General features: G+C 32.5%; 1 protein-coding gene across 4 annotated transcripts; it reads left to right on the top strand.

The window, feature by feature from the left end:
• Positions 1-3,110: 3,110 nt before the first annotated feature.
• On the top strand, positions 3,111-15,062 carry LOC110093693 (probable serine/threonine-protein kinase WNK3). 4 transcript variants are annotated; one of them, XM_020818678.2, is made up of 8 exons: positions 3,111-3,481; positions 3,677-3,714; positions 3,851-4,078; positions 4,173-4,396; positions 4,490-4,647; positions 13,415-13,598; positions 13,746-13,853; positions 13,927-15,062. In XM_020818678.2, exons 1-8 carry the CDS (start codon positions 3,413-3,415, stop codon positions 14,769-14,771), a joined length of 1,854 nt encoding a protein of 617 aa, XP_020674337.1. In that variant the 5' UTR covers positions 3,111-3,412; the 3' UTR covers positions 14,772-15,062. The 4 variants fall into 4 exon arrangements, with proteins under 4 accessions (XP_020674337.1, XP_028555138.1, XP_020674329.1 ...); XM_028699305.1 differs by having other exon boundaries at positions 3,677-3,727; XM_020818670.2 differs by having other exon boundaries at positions 3,111-3,495.
• The last annotated feature ends 3,145 nt before the right edge of the window (positions 15,063-18,207 follow it).

Below are 18,207 nucleotides of genomic sequence, written 5' to 3'. Positions count from 1 at the left end.
TAATAAATGAAAACAACAAATAAACATAATTTTAAACTTTATAGCTCTTTGAATAATATAGAAATAATTACAAAAGAATACATACGTTGTTTCCTCAATAACAATGCCAAAAACTTGATGTGGTGTTTATATGTGATGGTTAGGTGGTATGCTTTGTTTAGTCTATATTGAATTGGATACAACCCAAATAAAAATGCAAGTGTACAAGCTAATCAAGAAATAAAATTTTTTAAGAGAGTGTCGATCCCATAAGAAAATACTATGCTACTCACAATTTTTTCTAGTACTTTTTACACAAGGAACTTAATTTATTTTATGCAACAAAATTAACAGTAATCTCTATTTTGAATGAGAAGTGCAGGAAACAGTGAATATACTAATATAAAGTATTTTGGACTAATAATAGTAAAATAGCCTATGTTCTCCTAAGTAGACTCTCAAATGCTAATTGTGAATCAAAGCATATGAATCTCTAGATCTTTATCAAGCTTTTAAAGATGTAAAGAAATGTTTATGGCCATCCTACAATTATTCAATCATCATAGGTCCTAGAATGTTAAGCTAACTATGTCTAGGCATGTAAATTCCATTTTAATTCTCAAATTTATTATAGCATTCATCCATCAAGGCAATGCATCACACTAAATGTTAAATTTTATATATGGCCATTACATAAATTAATTAAAGAGAAAGAAATATTGAAAAACATTATCGATATTTTAAATCACAAGATTTTAAATTAGAAATTACATAGGTATTTACATAATTATTCCCATAGTATGCCATATGGTGTAGTAGTGCTTTCGAGGTCAACATTCTAGTGTTGAATTATTGTGCAATTATCTTGAGACTCTGATGTTGTGATATTGATTTATGGCTTTACAATATTGTCTTGCAATAAGGCATGAACCTTTGTTCCGTTGAGGCAATATATTTCTTTAAAGACTTTGATGCTGCAATGTCGTGAAACTATGCCATGGTGTTGAGTATACTATGGCTCTGATAATTTCAATGCTACGGCGTTGGTTCTAAATTTTATAGTTTTGCTCTTTTCTTGAGATATTCTTGTTTAACGTCAACTAAAATGCATTTGCTTATTTTAATCAACAGAATAAAAATACTACATAATTTTCACTTAACATAGATTTCTTAAGTGTTGTGAAGAATAAACAACACTTGAGGGAATTATCAATATCCAGCAAGGTGGTCAAAACTCAAAGGTGGCCACATTGTCCACTACATAAGTTTTGCCTTTATAGGATTCTCAATGTGGCACCATGAAACTAAGAGGCATGCTTACATTTATAATATCCCTTGAGAAAACATTAGTCAACTAGGGTTCAGTCCTTCTAACTCGCCATATTGGTGGGCTGTATTTTCTTCATCATTCACTTTTTAGTGGGATCGAAAACTAGTGTTGATGTTAGTGCTATGTTATTTAGTCTCTTGCAACAAACTATTAAGTTAGATGATCCTTCAATGGTGTTGCCCCACTGTGCTCCCCTTCGGTAGCCCTCTTAGGGCATCTTGGATCATTTTTATCAACCTCTCTTACATCTTCATTAATTTTAATCAAGTAGTGTAGTTGGGGTTCTCCATGTTCACTAAGGCTCAGGGTTACCTGGATTGACGAATTTGGGCTTGTATTTTCATTATTGGTATCAATCCATGCTCACTACACCTTAAATGATGTTGAATTCCAATCTACTCATGGATGAAACCCGTCCCTACTAGCACTAACTCTGTATGCGGTGACTTGGAACCTATGTGAAAATGGAGAGAAAGTAGTTTACCATGAAAAAATATATAAAGAAAATGCTTAAGGGGCTTAAAATCTTAGTCGATCCAAGATATTCAAAATGCATCTTTTCACTCTTTATTTATAGAGATCTAAGGGCTGCTAAAAAGGCGACATTATGAAGGAATAAAAAAAAAATACATTGAATCAGTGAGTCTTAGTACAAACTACCATAAACAAATGTCATCTTTTAATTGGCTAGAGGAGGCAACACTGAATTACTTTTAATGATGTCTTTAGGGCAAGTTTAGTTGTGCCAAATAGGTTTAGATGAGTATGCTTTGGAAAGTTTATTAGCGGATGTTGTGCTGAGGAACCTACGACAGGCAGCTTGTTTGGGTTGTTGGTAACCTATGTTGAGGGCCTCAAATTGCCTTGGAAGAGAGAGGTTAGTGAGTTGTGGGAAGGGAGAGCACTAGGTTTGATGGACGTGGAAAGGCTACCGGAGGGCCCAATGAGTAGATGCTTTCCTATTAAAGAGCCTTGTGAGTGTGAATAAGGAGATTTGAATGAGAACAAGTGACCCAAATGTTTAACTTTTATGTGCCATTTGAAGAGTTGTTTGCTATGTGATGAGCCTCGATTGTCTTTATGAGAGATGACCTACTTTTGTAGGCCTAGGCAAGTAGCGATTGAAAATTATTTGGGCAAGTCCTCCTATGTGTCATAGTGAGTAGCGCCTTCCAATTGTCAGGCGAGTTGACCAATGGGTCTCACTAGGCATAAGTTCTTTCATTACGATCCGAAATACTTATTAAGTACTTGTGAATATATATACAATTAGCTTTGAAGAATTGGAAGAATAATGGAAGAATTGAAGAGGATCTTGCTATCATTCAAGACTTTAACCAGGTTCTTTTTTCATTTGCAAATAGGTTTTGTAACTAATTAGCTGATTTTTGTGCTAATTTGGCTTGCAAAAAGAGTTTTATTTGGGAAGAACTTAATAATGTGGATATCCCACATTCCTTTTCTTCATTTTGAAGAAGGAATGTGATGGATTAGGATAGGGCTGTTTGACTTTCCTTTGCTTTATTTTTAATGCAACTTAGCATTCTCTTCAATATATATATATATATATATAATAATAATAATAATACAATATTGATCTTCCGAACAATCGCAAATATTAATCTTCAGGACAATTGCAAATAACTCTAAAAGTGTTTTTTAATTTCAGAAAATAAATTTATTTAATTATTTAAAGTAAACCACCTTAAATTTAATTTTAAAAAAAAAGTTCGAATAAATATATTATCTGCTCGTTTATTATTTTTGTTAAAAATCAAAATGATTGAAATTAAAAAAAGAAAACAAAACTGGCCCAAACTTCCGCTCGCTCTCATGTTCCTAATATGCAACCAGAGGTTCTTCCTTCGCACCGTTTCTTCTTCTACTCTTTCCGCCCATCCATAGAGATCAATAGAGCTAGCTCCCACTCCGTCTGGATTCTCTTCAGAAAACCCATCGGCCCTTTCTAGAATAACACCATATCTGAAGTGATCTGGTTTGAGGATTCCAAGTGGACGCAAAACCGCAGTTCTGTTGGTTTCTATTCTGGAACTAGGGTTTTGAAGAAATTTGGGTCTTGGGCATCGGAATAGATAAAAATGGATGGGGATTTGTCATCAGAGACTGGATGGGACGAAAAGGAAAACGAGTTCATCGAAGTCGATCCCACAGGTCGATACGGACGGGTGCGGAATCTGAATTGACACATTTGATTGCAAAAAAAATTCCTATAAATTCATGAGCCTCTTTGCTTAATTCTTCTCGTTTGATGTGTTAGATTTAAGAAATGGGCCTTTTTGTGATGTTTGTCTTTTTCATTTGATCTTAGGTTTTTAAATAATGAATTTCTATTTTCTTTTCTTGCAGTACCATGAAGTTCTGGGAAAGGGCGCATTCAAGACAGTGTATTCTTATGACGTTATGAAATGCTCCTTTTTTCGTAGTTTTTTTATTTATTTTTTGTTTTTTTTATTTTCTGTTTAGGAATGCTGAAAAATTGCATTAAGTTATTTTCTCTGATTCCTGTCTGATCGATGACAGCTATAAGGCTTTTGATGAGGGAGAGGGAATAGAGGTTGCTTGGAATCAGGTGAAGCTTGCTGATGTTCTACAAAATGCTGATGATTTGGAAAGGCTCTATTCCGAAGTTCATTTGCTAAAAACTCTAAAGCACAAGAACATAATTAAATTTTATAGCTCATGGGTAGACACGCAACACGACAGCATAAATTTCATCACTGAGGTCTTTACCTCAGGGACCTTGCGCCAGTCAGTTCCTTTGTGCTTGGTTTTCCGCTTGTGAATTCTGTTACTCTTTTTGTGTTTACGGATTTTAATGATTAATTCTTTTAAATCCTTCTAGGTATCGTAAGAAACATAAGCATGTTGACTTAAGAGCATTGAAGAATTGGTCAAGGCAGATTTTGTGTGGCCTTCTATACCTTCACAGTCATGATCCCCCTATTATTCATAGAGACCTTAAATGTGACAATATATTTGTCAATGGAAATCAAGGTGAGGTCAAAATTGGTGACCTTGGATTGGCAGCCATTCTACGCCAATGTCACTCAGCCCATAGTGTGATTGGTGAGTGGAAAAATCTTTGGTGATGCTAGTTTTGCTTCTGTTTCTGTTGAAAACTAGGCTGAACCAAACTCTCAATTTTCCTTTCTTTCTTAGGTACTCCAGAGTTCATGGCTCCTGAACTTTACGAAGAGGAGTATAATGAGCTTGTTGATGTATATGCATTTGGGATGTGTTTGTTAGAGCTTGTATCCTTTGAATACCCCTACGTGGAATGTACAAATGCAGCGCAGATATATAAGAAAGTGACATCGGTACACTTCATCCTAATTTTTCCTGATTAATTGCTTTGAGCATCCGAGGTTCTTAACTATAATGCTTGTTAAGTGTTTCATGTGATGCAAACTTTTATTTCTTTAAGATTTTTTATTTTTTTTTATTTTTTTAATGGTGTGATTAGTTGGGATTTCTTACCCTTTCAATTTAATTCTATCTACTTTGGTGCATTTTTTCTCTCCATTGTATTTGCCAAAATAATTTAAATCAAATTTCAAGAACCTTTGATGCAAATAATAATGTTTTTGGCGATGTTTAAAATTGCGCTATTCGATATTAAGGTATTTTTTATCTATGAAAAAAGACGTGTCTCAAGGAGTTTTGAGGCGTAAGCCTCATAAGTAATAAATTGCACAAAATAATAAGTCTTGTACATACATCAAAGTATAAAATAAGGAATATACTAAAATCATAACCTTTTAACATATTAATATTCTAACATTTAAGAAGTAACAAATTGTGTAAAGTAACAAGTAATATATTAACATCTTAAAAACAAACATTTAATAATGGTTGATGCAGCACACTGCAAGACCAGAGACTAAATGCATAACCATCCTTAGTAATATTTCTAACTTCTTTTCTTTCAGATTTTTTTGCCCAAGCAGGTTAAGCCGTTGTGTGGAAGTGAACATAGCTTCAAAAGGTGCCTTGCTTCCAACATGTTTTGTATATTCAAATAGTATGTAATAAATCTTGTTATAATAAGCCATAAGAGTACTTTTTAGAAGATTTTCTTATCAAATACAAACATGCAAAGGCTTTAGATGTACTTAGTGATCTTCATTGATTTACTTAAGCCATTCTTGTGTTGACGCAAGTCATCAAATTTCTCAAGAATTAATTTTATGTAGTGTGCCTCACATGGATTAACATTTTTAACAAAGAAAATGAGGGATCCTTGCCAATGGACCCCCACTATCATAATAAAATTTGACATCTATTCTATCATCATGCTATCATTGTGCTAAATGCGCATTCTTGCCTTCATATACGAACGCATCTTGTTTTTCACCTCCTTAAGCACTTTGCATGTGATGCAACATTTTGTGAGAGCAAAAATATGCTCATTCATTCTTATAATAACCCTTTTAACAACTTTTGTGTAGTAGTTGTACTTTAGATAAAGGTTTACAAAGGCGAAATTAGGAATTGAGGCGTTTTGTTTTAGCGAGGCGAGGCGTAAGCCTCGAGGCAGATCAAGGGGCAAGCCTTAAAACAGAAAAAAGAAAAAACTCAATAACATATAAATAAGTCATAAAAATGATAAAAATAAAATAATTCATTAATATATTTATTTGACTCATCATCATAATGATATAAACTATAAATTTTAATATTAAATATTATTATAAAATAAAAAGTTTGAACCAAGATTCAAAGTAAATACTCATTTAAAATTTAAATAAACGATAAAGATTAGGATCCACGATAGCCTTATGCTTATTCTCATATTCTTCGTAATAACTTTCATATGTAATAGTTATATCATTCTCAAATTCTGTATCATTAATCAAAACCTTCTTCGATTATAATATTTTTTTTAAACTCCCTATATCTGTTAACGTTAGATTGAATGTAATATAAAATAAGCAATAAATTAATAACACAAGAAAATAATCCATTATATTTAAATCACAATTTGATTTATTTTTAAAGTCAAACCCCACTTTACTACTTTCTTTAAAATGACTATGAAGTAAAAGCTATTACCAATTCAGTAGTCATTTTAATATTAACATTTATATATTCATTCTCCTCATCATCAAAGACATTCCTCCATCTTCAACTTTAAATATTTCAATATTTTTTGGTATTACCCATTCATCATCGAGTGATATATTATCGAAAGGATTTATTTCATCATAATCAATTATTCGTCAAATTAATTTGACATATTTATCTTTAAATTTTTATTAAACATAATATAACTATTCAAGTTTGTTCATTCGTTCTATACTAATTAGTTTATTCTTTTTGTATACAACAACAACAACAAGAAGATCAAGCCTTTATCCCACTATGTGGGTCGGCTACGTGAATCCTTTTTCTCCATTGTGCCATATTAAAAGTTAAATTCTCATTTAAATCTAATAAAGAAAGGTCATTTCTAATATTTTCTAACCAAGTTTTTTTAGGTCAACCTCTACCCTACTTAACACAAGTCAAATCTAATACATATACTTTCTTAACTGGGTCATCAGAAGGCCTCTGTTTTATGTGACGAAACCATCTAAGGAGAATGGTTCATTCTTTTTCTGTAATATAATAAAATATATTTAATAATAATAATAATATTTAATAAAAATTATAAAATTTAACCAGAATGTGGTGCTGTCTTAAAACGCCTCGAGGCATTAAGCTTCGACGCATACGCCTCATTAAAAAAAACATAATTCTCACTACTACTAGTGAGGCTTATGCCTCAAGGCGCTCTTTACAGGCCTCAGTTCGAGGTGCACCTCAATGCGTACGCCTAGAATAATTTTTTAAACCATGCTTTAGATAAACACATATCTTGTCATTCCCTCTAATTTCAACTTGCACGCTATGCCTTTATGTTAGGCCTTTTATTTTTAGTTGTCCTTTTATATAGAGTAGTTAACAAGAACTATAATTTTGAGCATGACATATTCCATGACAAGTGCACCTTAATCTTGAAAATGTTGTACTCTTTTTTTATGCATGGATTCAACTTCTAAATATGCATATAGCATGACCATTAATCAGATAGGTTGGTTTCTACTCTTCTTGTGTATTACAATTGTTAAGACTATTTAAATTTATCTTCAAACCTGAATATCATGTGGAAAAAGAGTATACCCTTAAAAAAATTATTTTACTCTAAAAAAATAAAATTAATAGATATTATGATTCATAGAAAAATAAATATTCTATTTATTCAGAAAATTAAATAGGTTGGAGAGAAATACTAAAGAGATTGATAGTTTAGAATTTAAACTATTGTATTTTGGTAGAGTTGTACTAAAAATGGTATAGGTGTGATTATAGATAAGAGTTTGAAAAATAATGTTTAGCTTTAAAGATTGATGTTGATGCTAAGATTATTAGTATTATAAGTGTTTATGCTCCTCAAGTAGATTTGGATATACGTTAAAAATTAAAAATTTTGAATGACTTAAGAAGAATTAATATAAAAGATACTTATTGAAGAAAGAATCTTTATTGAAGGAGATTTAAATGAACATATTGGTAGAGAGGTAGATGATTTTAAAATTATTCATAGTGGTTATGAGTTTGGAACACTAATAATGGTAGTATGACCATATTAGATTTTTCTTTACTTTATGATTTTGCAATTGGTAACACTTTATTTAAGAAAAGAGATGAGCATATCATCATTTATAAGAATGAATATAGTAAAACTTTGATTATTTTTTATAATAAAAATAGACATTTTAAATTATAAGGATTGTAAAGTTATTTTGAGTAAAAGTTAATGTTTTCAACATCGCGTATAAATTTGGACTTTAAGATGAAATGACAGAATATGAAAAATAAAATAAAATATTTTTATAGGATTAGATGGAGGCATTTAAAAAATACTAACAAAATAATTTTTTCTAGTAATATTAAACATCTTAAGATTTTGATTGTATATAAGGAAACTAATGTTAGGTGGGAAAAAGTCTCTGGTGATATTATGGTTATTGCAAAATATCTACTTGGATTATCAAAAGAAAATTCTCCTGATAATAAAAATAGTTGGCATTGGAATCAAAATGTGCAATAAAAGATAAAAAGTTTCGTTATAAAAATTAGTTTAAATATAAAAACTTAAAAAATTTGGAAAGATATAAATAGGCCTATAAGGAGTCTAAGAAAGCAATATGTGATACAAGTAATTTAGTTTTAAATAATTTATATAATAGATTAGATACTTATGAGGGAGAAAGATGTATAAGTTAGCCAAACAAAGAGGTAGGAGAAATAATTATTTAATTCAAGTGAATGAGATATTTTATTAAACTTTTTAATGAAGATTGTGAAAATATTATTGAATTTGATGATCTTAGCCCCCTAAATGAAAGTAGAGATTTCTATTTTTATCACATTAGTAAAACCAATGTTAGAGAGACTTTAAAGAAAATGAATTTCGAAAATGTTATTGGACATGATGATATTTCAATAGAGGTGTGGAAATGCTTAGGAAATGGAAAAATTTCTTAGCTTACGAAACATTTCAATATTATTTTGAAGACTAAAAAGATTCTAGATGAGCAGAGGAGTGTGCTGATTCATAATTTTAAGAATAAATGTGATGCACAAGAGTGTACGAATTATAGAATAAGTTAATGTGTCATATTTTAAACTATGGGAGAGTGTTTTTGAGCATAGGTTACGTCGTGATACTAATTTTTCTCAAAATCAATTAGGAATCATGTCGGTTAGGTTAATTATATTTATTGAAAGGTTTAATTCAGAAGTATAGAGAGAATAAGGAAGATCTACATATAAATTTTTTTATTCACAAAAAACATATGAGAAAGTTTTAAGAGAATTGCTATGGAGAGTTCTGGAAAAGAAATGAGTTATTAATGCTTATGTTCGAGTCATTAACAATATGATATGATGCTCAGACACGGACACGGGACACGACTGTTTTTTAAAATGTTTGACATGGATATGGCGCGAACACGACATTACAATTTTTTTATATAGTATATAGAAATTAATATAACATCATATTAGAAATGACAAACATTAATAAATTAATGTCATGATAAGTTGTCTAGCTTATAACATAAAATATTTAGTACAAAATGTCTAGTACAATCATTCGTAGTCTTTTCACACATATAAGTTGACAAATAATTATATAGGGAGAATTGTGAGAGTATTAAATGTTAAATATAAAAAAAGCGAAAAATGATTTAGGTACTTCAGGCATGCACAACAAAGATTACAAGATGCACCAATAAGACATACTCATAAAGATCTTCCAGACATAATTAAAATTCTTTTTACTGCATGTCACTAAAAATTGCATCAATATGGCATGGTAATTGATGCATAAATGAGCGAATGCGAAATTTTGTTTGATTTAGTAAATATTAAAATATAAAAAAATTATAATTAAAAATAATTTTATCGTAAAAAATTAGGGCATGCATGTCCATTTAAATTTAAACATTATTTTAATCGGACACGTGTATGACATGTCCGACAAGTGTCTCGCCGTGTTGGGCGTGTGTTCGTGTCCGAAACGACATTCCCTCTTTAAGAGGAGGGTCAGTGCATCATAGATGATATGTAGGAACTGTTACTTGTGTTCATACACAAGGTTATTTGACCAAGTTTTTTTCTATATCGATTGGATTACATTATGGATCAATGCTAAGCCTATATCTTTTTGCTGATGATAGTCTTCTTGTTGATAAGACTATAGAGGGAGTTGAAGGTAAACATGAATTATGGAGGTCAACTTTAATAAAGATTTTCATTTGAGATCTAAAACCGAATACATGGAGTATAATTTTAGCAGTAACAAATCTAATGGGGGGATTGTGACTTTGAACGATCATATCATTAATAAGAGTATACATTTTAGATATCTCGGAGGGATTGTGACTTTGAGCGATCATATCATTAATAAGAGTATAGATTTTAGATATCTCGGATATATTGCCTAGAGGGATGGTGAAATAGATGGGGATATTATTAGTAGAATTCAAGTTGGATGGTTGAAGTGGAGTAATGCATCGATCCTGTTGTGTGATAGAAAAGTATCCTTCAAACTTAAGGGAAAATTCTATAAGATGGTGGTGAGACCTGCAATGCTTTAAAAGAGAGTGTTAGCCATGAAAAGAGAAGCATACAATTAAGTTAAGTGTTGCAAAGATGAGGATGCTCAGGGGGATGAGTGGCTTTACTCTTAGAGACAACATGCGAAATGAGCTTATATATGAAAAGGTTGGAGTAGCTCCAACGGTAGATTAGATTAGAGAGAGATGTCTTAGATGGTTTGGCCACAGAAAATCTCGGCCTTCCGATGACCCTGCTAGGAGAGTAGATGTATTAGATTTGATTTGTGTTAAGAAAGGTGTAGACAGACCTAAAAATACTTGGTTAGAAAATATTAGAAGAGACCCTTTTTTACCAGATCTAAATGAAAATTTAACTCTTAACATGACACAATGCAGAAAAAAAAAAAGATTCATGTAGCCAACATCACGGAGTGGGATAAAGGGTTGATGTTGTTGTTGTTGTTAAAACTTTTGTCAAGTAAGAAATTGAGTATACCATTTGAGCTAGTCTGCAATACTTCACCATGCCCTTGTCTTTTGAGATGGAACAAAATACTGATCATATAATTTTCATCATCTGCTTTTTTACCACCATGCTTCAGCCTCGAGCTAGCGTTGGCATAGCTCAAACCAACTTCCGTTCGGTTTTCCTTGATATTGGTTTTTTTAGCCATTTTAAAGCATTTTCGCCTCATAACAATGAAGTAATTGTGTTCAATGATTGGTGCTTTAGATGGATATAGTTTTTGTCTGCTAAAGTCCACACGCCAAAAAAAAAGAGGGAATTATAAATTTTAAGTTTGATTTGTGTTATCATTTACTTCATTTAGGTAGTAGTCTCTTTTCAAAGATGTGTGGCATAAAATCTTTTGAGGAACATATTTTGCAAGTTAAATCTATAAACAAGCCGATTTGAGGTAAGCATGGTCTTGTTTAAACTTTGTTTGAATAATTTTTAATCAACGTTGGACAAAAATCTTGCTTAGAAATTGATGTTTGAGCTTTTTTATTTATTGTTTTATTTTGAATATTTTTTAATCAACGTTGTACAAAAATCTGGCTTATAAATTGATGTTTGAGCTTGTTTATTTCTTGTTTTATTAACAATCGAAAGCCAAGCTTTAGCTAAGCTTGCTTATACTTTGGTGAGATGAGTTCTATATAGTCAAGCATTCATCTTGTTAAATAATTTATTTAGTTTTCACTAGTCGAGTTTATTGAAGGACTAACTTTTTTCAGCACAAATCGACTGAAACGATGATAGTGAATGATTTGGCAGATATGATGTTACTGATTAATGAATAATAACTAAACTACTAAATAGTCAATTATCTTGTATGTTTTCAAGATATTATCAAGACTTTGTTGACCAATAGAAAATCTTGTTCATTAACGTAATTAAACTCTGTTGGGATGTTTGTGCTTGATTATCTATGCATCCCGTTACATAAACATTATTCAAACTCGTTTGATTTCCAAATAAATGAAGAGTAATTAACCTCAACTCAAAATGACAAAGCCGTCTGTTTAGGCCTTTGCTTGCTTACACCCCTTGTGTATGCAGGAACTTTAGTAAACATTCTTCAAAACAAGTTTTACTGCATGAATGATCTAGGACAACTTGTATTTCAAAAATTGTTCATCACCTCCCCTAGTATTTGGGTTCTTTTGTGGAAAGCTTCTTTCTCGGGTAACATCAAAATTTCCAATTTTCCTTTTTGAGCTAACACTATTTGAGATCTATGGTAGAGATGGCTGTGATACATGCTGGATTATTGTTGAAAAAATAATTAGAAAGTAATATTGATGCAATTTAATCTGAACATACAAATTTTTTAGCTTACAACTGTTTCACGAGAAACTTTCATGACACAAATTTACATGTGTATAAAAGCACCGTCATCTATTCATTGGGCGTGACTTTAAGGTCCACTTGTGTTACTGGAAATGAGGATAATCATCTAGCTATTGAAGTTTTGTTTTCCTTCGGTGTGGAAGTATTTCAGGTTATGCTAAGTATTTATGTCAACGGAGCAACCAAGATAAATCTTGTAACTTGTTTGTCAAGGTCAGTCCTTGTTTTTTAATTTATCTTGCTACTACTATCTTCATGGGTAAAAACTACTCAAGGAAAAGAAAAATACCTGCTTCAACTTGTAGTGGAATACGATGGTAATGAAAGCATGATGCCTCCGGCACCAATTGTTAACGCAGTTTTGGTATTTTTAACAATTTAAGTTTGCGTTTCTGCTTCATAGGACTCCTGTGTGTAGTAGGGACGTGGACGCAACATGGAATTGTTTTGAATATAATTCATTTTTTGCTCTCTCACTAATCTCTGTATTGCTCACATTGTTGGGAAATTACGGAAGCAATGTAAATACATCCAATTTAACTAGTATATTTACTGGTACACGTGTCAAGCATTAAAGGATTTATGATGTTGGTCTGTGCCCCTTATTAATAGTAGAAAGCATATTGAAATCCAAAATGGTGTGTGGTTAACCAGCTTTCTTTCACCTTAGCAGTACGGTATGCCTTTTAACCAGGTTGTTCTTTGGAACTTCTTTCTATGAAGCATTATGCAGGGTAATTGTCCTACATCTGTAAGTTAATAACTTAATATCAACTTATGTTTGTTAACCTAGCAATTAGTCATAATTTCTGCAATCCTATTATGTTAGCTTGCTGAAAGAAGTCATCCATGGTGATGTTTTTTTTTAGGTTATCCTATGTTAAATTTTTTCCTTCACTAATATGTTTGTTTCCTTTGCCCTGTCGTATGAGAACAAAATTCTCCCGAAGGGAAGTAATGGAGCTATTTTGTTGCTGAGTTTTCTTCCGTTTATTTATTTCCTTAAAAAAAATATCCTTTCTCAAATGCCCTCATCCATATTTTTACCCGGGCTTCTACATACATAATATACGACAACATAGTCTTTTTTATTTAATGAGGCATTCTCTTTTTCTCCTGAAGGGGATCAAGCCTGCGTCATTGGCCAAGGTAAAGGACCCAGGGATTAGGCAATTCATAGAAAAATGTATTGCTAATGCTTCTGAAAGGATGTCAGCTGGAGAATTGTTGAGGGATCCCTTTCTTCAAACGGATTCTGAGAATGATATCTTATGTCATGCCATACCATTAGATCATAACGGTTCTGGTAAAATCATCTTGTCAAGTTCCTTCTTTCTCTCTGCTCAGAATGTTTTAATTTTTTAGAAATAATATGAAGATATCTCTGAAGGTGTTTAGTTCATGTGGTTCTTAATCTTGTTTTTGACTTCATAAGGCATGATTGTTGACACAGATGCCATAAGGATAGAACCATCTACAAGTGGGATAGACTGCACGGTTGAAGGTCAAAGAAAGGATATTAACACTCTTTTTTTGAAACTACGGATAGCGGATTCTACAGGTTTTTTTGCAGCTACTTATTTTGTCATTTAAATTTTTGTTTAGTCTTAATAAGGTAAAACGTGTGCTGCCAGGTCAAGTTCATAATATCCACTTTCCATTTGATATTGAAGCGGACACATCTGTAAGTGTTGCTGCTGAAATGGTGGCAGAGTTAGACCTTACTGATCAAGATGTAAGCACAATTGCTAATATGATTGATACAGAAATACAAGTTCATTTTCCTGACTGGGTCCCAGGAGCTCTTGATGAAGATCATGACAATGAGACTCCATCAAGAAAAGATGATTTTAAAGCTGAAGCTAATATTCATACTCTGCACAATGATTACCATTCTTTTGGCAATCTAGTTTTGGAGCAGCTACCTTCTGGAAGAAAATACTGGTCTAATTCTCCTAAGGGATCAAGTAGCAATTCTCCTTGTGGACAAAACCTGGAGTTAAATTCATGCTACTGTGATGATGTTTTGGAAAAGGAAAACAATTTGCATTCGCATGAACGAAAGGATGATTTTTCTCCTGGTTTTGCTTTAGTTGGTCAGGAAATAGACTCGAGGCATTCCATTATCAGCTGCCGAGGTAAAAATCAAGGACCATGGAGTCGTCACTCCAATAATCTGGTTGTCCAGAAACTTATTGAGCAATCTACTATCTCCGATTCAAATGACAACCAAATGGAGGCATTTTTAAATAATGATACCGATATGCTGTCAGAGAATGGATCCAAAGCTCTTGAGTCTGTTATGCTCAAATTAAAGGAACTTTTGGTTAAGCAACGTAAGGAAATTCATGATCTTAGAGAAAGACATGATTTTGCTATAGCAGATATGCTGAGGGAATTACCTCTTGAGCTACAAAGTAGAGCCTTCAGTTTATGCTGCGTGAAAATTCTTGACGACACCATACAATCTAAGAGATAAGTAGCAAGGAAGTATCTTTGAATTCTTAATCTGACATTCTTATGGGAAGGATACTTCGGAGAAATGATTGTGCAGTACTGTAAATAACTCGTTTGATTTGTTCATATACTGAGAAAAAAGAAAGAATATATCTGTGAAATAATAGGAGGCAACTTTCCATGCACTTGGTGGTGGTGGTTGGGGTGGGGGGTTAGGGTGTTATTGCAAATATGTTGTATATTGTATTTTTACTCGAAATTTGAAGAAATACTGATAATTTAATTTAACTTGGCTAGTTTTATTTGATGGCTACCAAAGATACTTACGAGGAATTTTTCGCATGACTGCTTTATTACGTGTCTTGCAGTGATGGGTTTAATATTATGTATGTTGCTTTTTAAGACGGGCTTATAGCTTTTGTTAACCATTTTATCTAAATTTAATAACAAATGAAAAACACGCTCAATCATCATTCGAAATCGCATTTTGTTGTTTTTTTTTTCTTACCCTATTAATTGTGGTGCATGTTTGATACTTTCATGAGTCAGGAGCATTGCTAGAAATATATTTTCACTTTCGTGCACCTAACTAGCAAGGTTTAGCCTGACTTCAAGGTGAGTCCCTGCCTTCGGCAATCAAATCAGATGTCTGAGCTTTAAGCATTTCTATCCAGCCATACCAATACTATGAGGGTGTCAAAAAGGAAAACAAGATGGTCAAGGTCATTCCCACAGGTCGTTTTTTAATGTTTCTGAATGAATCTGTAATAGCTATATATTTTTATATGTGCAAAAGAGTGTTTTCTTGATTTGTTGTATTTTATATGTCCAATTTAAAAAGAATCATTTTGTGATTTTTTTTTTCTATTTGAAGTATGTGAAATTTTTCCTTGAGTAGTGGTGTTGGGAAAGGCTCTTTGAAGACTTTATTCTACAGTCAGATTATGAAATGCTTGTTTTTTGTTTATGTGTTTTTTTATTTATTTATTTTTTTTTTCAGTTTTATGAATGTTGATGTCGCATTAAATTTTTTATCTGATTGTGGGCTCCGAAAAATTCCATTTTTGGTGTGTGTGATCCCGGCCTCTCTACGTCATCAGTCTTTATTTTTAAGTGTTTATGTGACGACGACGATAGAGAGTTTTAACGAGATTAGGTTCCGGAGGAATTTTCGGAAGGCAGATTGGGTTTTGGATAAGACACTACCCAGAGATTTCGCCCTCATTTAGTAAGGACTTTTTGATCTGAGTTCTGGTTTCCTATAGGCGCAAGCCCCTATAGTTAATTACCCCTCCCGATAACGAGAGAGAACTTTCGATTAAGGCTAGTCGTTCAAGCGTTCACATAGGTTATGAACCTATCATATAACAGCAATAATTTAGGGTTTAAATTTTGGATTTGAATTTTAAAGTTTGGAATTTAGAGTTTATCACCATAAACTTAAAATTGGTGATGGGGGTAATGAAGACGAGCCCGATTAAGATCCCATGGTTCCGTCGTCCCGGGCTGTCATGATCCCTGGTCTACTTAGTCAGAGGAGGTAGTCTACCCAACCTGATAGAAGGCACCTTGTCGGCAGCCATGGGTTGCTTCGTCCAAGAATACCTCGTAGACCTGGGTTGATGTTTGTCTAAGGGGATATATATGAATCCACCTTAGCTAACAGAAGGCTTATGCCTATCAGATATACCCTATGATTCATAACTCAAGGGTTTGACGCCTTTAGGGAACATACGGGCTTTGGCCGTGATCGTAATATAATGGTGCCATTTTGCGGCAAAACCACCCAATCAGAGGGCACGTGCCATGTCCCTGTTGGCAAGAGACTATTTGAGGATGAATCGTAGTGATACACCCGACATGCATTCGCTCTTTATGAGCTGAGGTTCAAATTTATCGCCCCCGACAAATGGTTGCGGGAGGAGGATGATTTTTTTTAGTTTTGAATTTTTTATAGGTGATTAACTTTATTTCAAGAATTTGAATTGTTATTTGATTTGAGATTTGACATTTTAGATTTGAAATTTAACATTTGAGATTTGAAATTTGACCCCTTCGGTTGAGATTTTCGATCAACACGGCCATCATCGGGGTGATTTTAAAATCATTTGTATTTTCATAGGATTTTGGGAGACATTTTGTTATTCAAGTTATGTCAACTCCGGTCTTTTCAAGGAGGAGGATGAAACTTGAATATTTGGCCTGCGTAGCATTATCGAATCGTTGAATTTGGGACTTAGATATAACGATCGGAGCACATGCGGGTTGTAGTATTTGACCCTGTGCAGCATTCTCGGTCATTAGTATTTATGCTTTTAACATGTTAACCGGAGCACATGCAGGGATTTATTTAGTTTAAGGGATCGTATTTAATACATAAGGGGCGTTTTAAAATATTTAAATATGATCCATTTGATCAAAAGATTTTATTTAGAAAATGCCCAAAATTTCATTTAAGGGCCTACGAACGCCTTCTGTCCGCTTGCAAATATGTTGCGGATCCGGTGGCGTCACTTTAAATTAGGCTTCATTTGTAATACATAAAAGATATCTTTTTGTCGTTATTGTCCCACTTAACATAGCTTACAGGGAATGCTTGTTCAATAGGCATTAGGAGATCGTAATAGTGTTCGTAGGAGAATTATATTATTTGTTATATGCTCTCATATTCTCTCCCATAAATAGACTAATTTATTTGATACAAGTTCTTTATCCTTGCTTGCAAACTAGTTGTTGTAGGCACTACGAATTCCCTATTCCTTCTTATAGGTGAATTGTAGTATACTTTAGTGTCATGTTGGAGCTTAAAACATAGTTGATGGCCAATAGAATGACTCATGTATATTTCACATATTCTCTGACCCATCTCTATATGTAGATGCCATATAGTTAGATGTGAATGTAAGTTTTGGAGAACTAGTCCTTTGACTTGATTATTTTCAACTTCTAGAATTTATTAATCAAACACAACTTCATTAAGAAGAAGATTGAGGTGGCAATGACAGTAGTCTTTAACCTTCCTCAAAATAATTTTCTCTTACATTTTCATCTTTGTAATATGAGTACACCCTTTAACTTATAGTTTCAAGTTTCATTTAAATATCACCTTCAAATTCTTCATCTCAATCGCATAAGAGGCTCTCAAATCTTTTAGGAAAATTCTTCTATCAAGTCAAATTGTCAGCAGAACAAGACATAGTCGTTTCCACCGGATTTGGCTCTGCCCTAGCCCGATACATGCCTCTCTCCCTCTCTGTTATATTAGTATGTTATTATATATATTATATAATATATATATAATAATATATAAAAGTTATATTATATTAACAGTATAATATAACAATATAATATAATACTATATTATATTATATTAATATAACATAATAATATTAAAATATAATATTATTGTATTATATTATAATAAATATATATCATGATATATATATTTTTTTTATTAT

Source organism: Dendrobium catenatum, unplaced genomic scaffold (assembly GCF_001605985.2).
Source record: "Dendrobium catenatum unplaced genomic scaffold, ASM160598v2 fragScaff_scaffold_1236, whole genome shotgun sequence".
NCBI lineage: Eukaryota > Viridiplantae > Streptophyta > Magnoliopsida > Asparagales > Orchidaceae > Dendrobium > Dendrobium catenatum.
This window is presented reverse-complemented; position numbering and strand designations above follow the sequence as displayed.

Excerpts from the sequence above, each read along its gene's own strand:
- LOC110093693 (XM_028699304.1), top strand. The coding sequence starts at position 3,413 with ATGGGGATTTGTCATCAGAGACTGGATGGGACGAAAAGGAAAACGAGT. Across the intron at positions 3,496-3,676 it reads CCACAGGTCGATACGGACGG|TACCATGAAGTTCTGGGAAA; the intron begins GTGCGGAATCTG and ends CTTTTCTTGCAG. Across the intron at positions 3,728-3,850 it reads AGACAGTGTATTCTTATGAC|CTATAAGGCTTTTGATGAGG; the intron begins GTTATGAAATGC and ends GATCGATGACAG.